Source organism: Palaemon carinicauda, chromosome 24 (assembly GCF_036898095.1).
Source record: "Palaemon carinicauda isolate YSFRI2023 chromosome 24, ASM3689809v2, whole genome shotgun sequence".
Lineage (NCBI taxonomy): Eukaryota > Metazoa > Arthropoda > Malacostraca > Decapoda > Palaemonidae > Palaemon > Palaemon carinicauda.
The window spans coordinates 34,924,760-34,929,497 of record NC_090748.1 but is presented as its reverse complement, the minus strand read 5'-3'; the positions used below and the strand labels follow the sequence as shown (position 1 = coordinate 34,929,497).

The 4,738-nt window shown below is 41.7% G+C and overlaps 1 protein-coding gene across 1 annotated transcript; it reads right to left on the bottom strand.

Moving 5' to 3' along the window:
- Nucleotides 1-339: 339 nt before the first annotated feature.
- On the bottom strand, nucleotides 340-3,635 carry LOC137617838 (piggyBac transposable element-derived protein 3-like). The gene is made up of 3 exons (XM_068347785.1): nucleotides 3,379-3,635; nucleotides 2,754-2,958; nucleotides 340-2,178 (listed from the first exon to the last, which is right to left on the bottom strand). Exons 1-3 carry the CDS (start codon nucleotides 3,379-3,381, stop codon nucleotides 539-541), a joined length of 1,848 nt encoding a protein of 615 aa, XP_068203886.1. The 5' UTR covers nucleotides 3,382-3,635; the 3' UTR covers nucleotides 340-538.
- Between the last annotated feature and the right edge of the window lie 1,103 nt (nucleotides 3,636-4,738).

Here is a 4,738-nt window from a genome sequence, read left to right as displayed (position 1 = left end):
TCCAAATCCAGCCACAAGAATTCATATCCCTTTAAGGTCCACCCTAGGTTTTATGGGAAACTTTAAAAATTCCTTTTAGTATGTTGTAGTATTAGAAAATACAAGACCTTTTTATTCTTGTGTACTTTTAAAAAATTTTCCAAATTACCGAAATAATTGCATGCAATGAAGTATCCCATTTGGGTACCTTGGGCGAGTTTACGCGGACCACGCTCATCCCATATGGGATCTATTGGACCATAACGGCACAGATTTTGAAGTTTCGCCCAACATTGTTTTTTTAGTTCTAATGTATAACAGAAAGTTTTTTATAGTGCCAATGTATAACAGAAACACATATATGGCTTAACAATTTAATTAAATAAGAAATACGTTATAAATACAAGAAAATACAATATTCAATAAATACAAAAATACTATAAAAATACAAAAATACTCTGAAAATGCAAAAAATATAATAAACCTTACTCATCATTGATAAAATAGAAACATTATAAAACTTACTTTAAAATCTATTGAAAAAGAGCAAAAACAAAAATTACTTGGAAATCTTATGAAACAAAGCAAAACAATTACGATTTTCAGTGAGGCAAAGGGCCACCTTGCACTCCTCACACATCCAGCGAGACCTGTGGATGTGGCCTGCAGTTGAACAGAACTTGCAGGTCTGCCTCATGGTGACATGCTTTGGCATGTGTAGGGCAGTGGCATCCTGGCGTGACTCTATACTTGGCAAAACTGCCCGTTGGCCCCTTTTGGGCAAAGGGACATCCCTGGTGCCAAGAGAATTTCTAGTAATCCTGAAGTTTGATGTCTTGAAACTTCTCAGCCAATTGGAGATATCCAGTCGGAAGTCCTTGAGGGGCTTTGGGTTCGTCTGCAAAGCCAAGCAATCCCTCTTGTACAGAATCCAAGCGTTGCAGATGATCAGGTCCAGGAGGTAAGCAAAGAGCCTCATGTAGTACCTCTTTGCTCTGAAGGGGGTCTTGTAGAGGTGTGTCAACATGTCACTTTTGTCGATGCCACCCATGCGGTTGTTGTACATCTGGATGGCAGATGGACAAGGAATGGGAACCTTCTTCTTCTGTGCCCTGTCGTACCGCTCCACTGTTCCCATGGGGTTGACACCGACATCAGTGGACAAGATTGTCACGACGCTGTTGTCCTTCCATCTTGCAACGAGGATGCCATCAGAAGAGACGTAGTCCAGTGTGCCCCTTTGCGTCGTCTTCTTGCTCATCTCCTTCACAGACTTCAGGGGAGGATGTCCAACTCGGTTTTCCCTGGCAGTTCCCACATACCGGCATCCATACTTCGATCTCAGGTACTTAGCCAACCCTATACTGGTGAAGTAGTTGTCTGCATACACTGCTGCGTGACTTGGGTCCTTGATGGTCTTAACAAGGGAGACAACAAACTTGGAAGTGACAGACATGGCATTCTCCTCTTCAGACAGCTGAGTAGGGTGGCTCACAAAGGTTGTCTCCCCTTGGTACATAAGAATATCATGCACAAATCCATCCACGCTGGAGCGGCAGAACAACTTGTAGCCCCACTTGTCAGGCTTCTTGGCTACATACTGGCGAAGGTTACCAGCCCTTGTGCCCTTGTAGGCAACCATCACTTCATCAATGGAATGGATAGGAGTCTCGGGAACTTTCAGGAACTCTCTGGTGACCTTGCTGAAGGGGACTCTCACCTTGAAGAACCGATCTTGGGAGCCTGCTGCCTGGTCATTGTCGTTGAAGTGAAGTGATGATCGAATGGCCTTGAAGCGGTTCCTGGACATGAAGTCTGCAACCTGAGGAATCCTGGTCTTCACGGCCCAGAAGTCGACGATGCTAGGGAGAGGAACCAGGCCCATGTATATGATGAGGCCAAGGAAAACCATGACATCCTCTTCTGATATGTGGAAGTTACTGCCTACATCCTTCTGTCTTGAGTACAGGTTGGACTGGAAAACGATGTGATCCCTCAATTCAGCTGTGAAGAACTGAGAGAAATACTCATAAGGTTCCCTCAAGAAGTCCGGCTGTGGATGAATGAAGTCGGGCAGGGGTTGGATGTCAATGTCGTCCTTCTTCCATTCACCAACACGAGGCCTCTTAGGGTTAACCTCACCTTCACCTTCCTCTTCCACAGGCATCTCCTGAGGGACAACAACATTGACCCTGCGACCTGAAACAAGAATAAATAAGTGAAACAGTAAATGAACCGTGTGTGCTGGTGTGTGTGCATGCATGTGTGTGCATGTGTATGTCAGTGAGTATGCATGTGTGTGCATGTGTATGTCAGTGAGTATGAATGTGTGTGCATGTGTATGTCAGTGAGTAAGCATGTGTGTGCTTGTGTATGTCAGTGAGTATGCATGTGTGTGCATGTGTATGTCAGTGAGTATGAATGTGTGTGCATGTGTATGTCAGTGAGTATGCATGTGTGTGCATGTGTATGTCAGTGAGTATGCAAGTACACAAATAAGTTTAAAAAATACTTATTGTTTACAAAAATTTAAAGAGCAACACAATGAAAACAAATTTAAAGAGCAACCATTGTAACAACTAGGCTTTTAAATTTTTTTTTAAACAAATCTCTCTCTCTCTCTCTCTCTCTCTCTCTCTCTCTCTCTCTCTCTCTCTCTCTCTCTCCATCTCCATCTCCATCTCCATCTCCATCTCTCTCTCTCTCTCTCTCTCTCTCTCTCTCTCTCTCTCTCTCTCTCTCTCTCTCTCTCTCTCTCTCTCTCTCATACTAACCTCTAGCATTGGGAGGGTCAAAAGCATCCTCCAGAGTAAGGCCTTCGTCGTCAGGAACGTACGAAGGGTCGTCGTCATCACTGTCGACATCCAAAGGGCTCACGTCGACATCACTTCCTTCAGCATCGTCAGGGGCAACCCATGGTGTACGTTCCTGAGTCTCCAATGCAGCGTTGCGATGCCCATAAAACGTATGGCCACGAAACTGCAAAAAAAAAAAAAATTAAAATCATGTAATGAAAAAAATGTAACTGCCTAACAAAAAAGTAATTTAATCCCTTGTAAGGTAATATTTTGAATGCACATGAGCCTAACATATCTAAATCATCACTATTATTTCTACAAATATGGTCAAAACTATTCACAAATGTCTCAGACAATCACTAAAATAAATTGCAAAAACGATGTGCGTCGTAACCTAGTGCGCGGTAGAACCGTTACGGTCCAATAGATCCCATATTGGATGAGCGTGGTCCGCCTAAACTCGACCGAGGTAGCCCATGCGGGATCTATACTTTTTCCGATAGTCACTATGACACGTCAGTAACACTACAGCCATTGAAACCCACATCAAAAGGTAAACATATCACTCGGCTTCACTATCCTACAGTCACTGTGTACTTACCATGATTACGAAGGTCGGGGGGGGGGGGGAAACGTGGACGTTACTGCGACGGGTCTTGACACTTTTGCGGCTGGAGCACAAGTGAGGTGTCTTTGGAAGGAGCTACAGACTTGGCGAGAAGGGCAGGCGGCTTCTGATTGGCTGATTCGAAGAGCAGAGGCGTGTCTCTATGAGTTGCCAAAGCGTCAATTTCAGACAGGCATAAACATGTTCACCACGACTACCCAAAAGTAGCTGTTTTAAAGATCCCGTTTGGGCTATTTGGTCCTTAAAGGGATATAATTAACATAGAGATGCTGATGGTTTTTCTCAAACTTTTTATCTCGATATTGAACTTCATAATAGGTATCTATATATGGTCAGACAATTATTGTGAATATGGTCATTGCTCAATCTCATTTCTTACCTTTGCTACTCGTACTTTATGAGCACATATCTTCATATATGAAATTCAATTGTTGTGAAAATGTGAAATCCTTGGCCGAGTTTAGAAGGTTTCATACATTATTATTATTATTATTATTATTATTATTATTATTATTATTATTATTATTATTATTATTATTATTATTATTATTATTACTGGCTAAGTTACAACCCTAGTTGGAATAGCAGGATACTATAAGCCGTAGGGCTCCAACAGGGAACAATAGCCCAGTGTGGAATTGAAACAAGGGAACAAATACGCTAGGAGAAAAGTAATAACAATCAAAACAAGATATTTTCAGATAATTAACAACAGGAAATTATATGTACCATATATAAACTATAAAAAAAAACAAGAGGAAGAGGAACAAGATAAAATAGCGCACCAGAGTGTACTCTCAATCAAGCGAACTCTAACCCAAAACTATGGTACAGAAGATATGGCACTACCAAAGACTAGGGAACCATGGATTGATTTTCAGGTATTTGTTTACTAGAGCATGCTCTCCATTTACTCCAAAACTGTGCATTCTTGCAGCTCTCCTCTTTTTGAACAGTAATTAGGAGGTTCTTTGAATGCTGCGAAAGCAAAAAGATTAACAAGATATGGTGCGGGGGGGAGGGGTTGGTGGAGGAGGTAGGCCTACTAAGCGACCTGGAACCGACATCGTCAACATAGTCAATCAGAGAGAAATTTAGCGGACATTTGCTATATATTCAAAATATATATACTAAATTACAAATGGATCAATTACTCAAAAGTATCACTATTCGTGAATTGTATATTTTATTTGGTATTACTTATTTCTTTAAAGAAACTTTTTACGACAAAGACTATTTTTGCAGCGTATGACTGTTTTCATTGGCGGGAAATTGGCAGGCATCCTTAGGCAGTGGTCAATAGATGGCGTTAGTGTAGCAAAACGTCGTCTGG

What these genes read in the sequence shown, in the direction of transcription:
- LOC137617838 (XM_068347785.1), bottom strand. An exon ending in TGACCCTCCCAATGCTAGAG is followed by an intron (nt 2,179 to 2,753) that starts GTTAGTATGAGA and finishes TTCTTGTTTCAG; the next exon opens with GTCGCAGGGTCAATGTTGTT.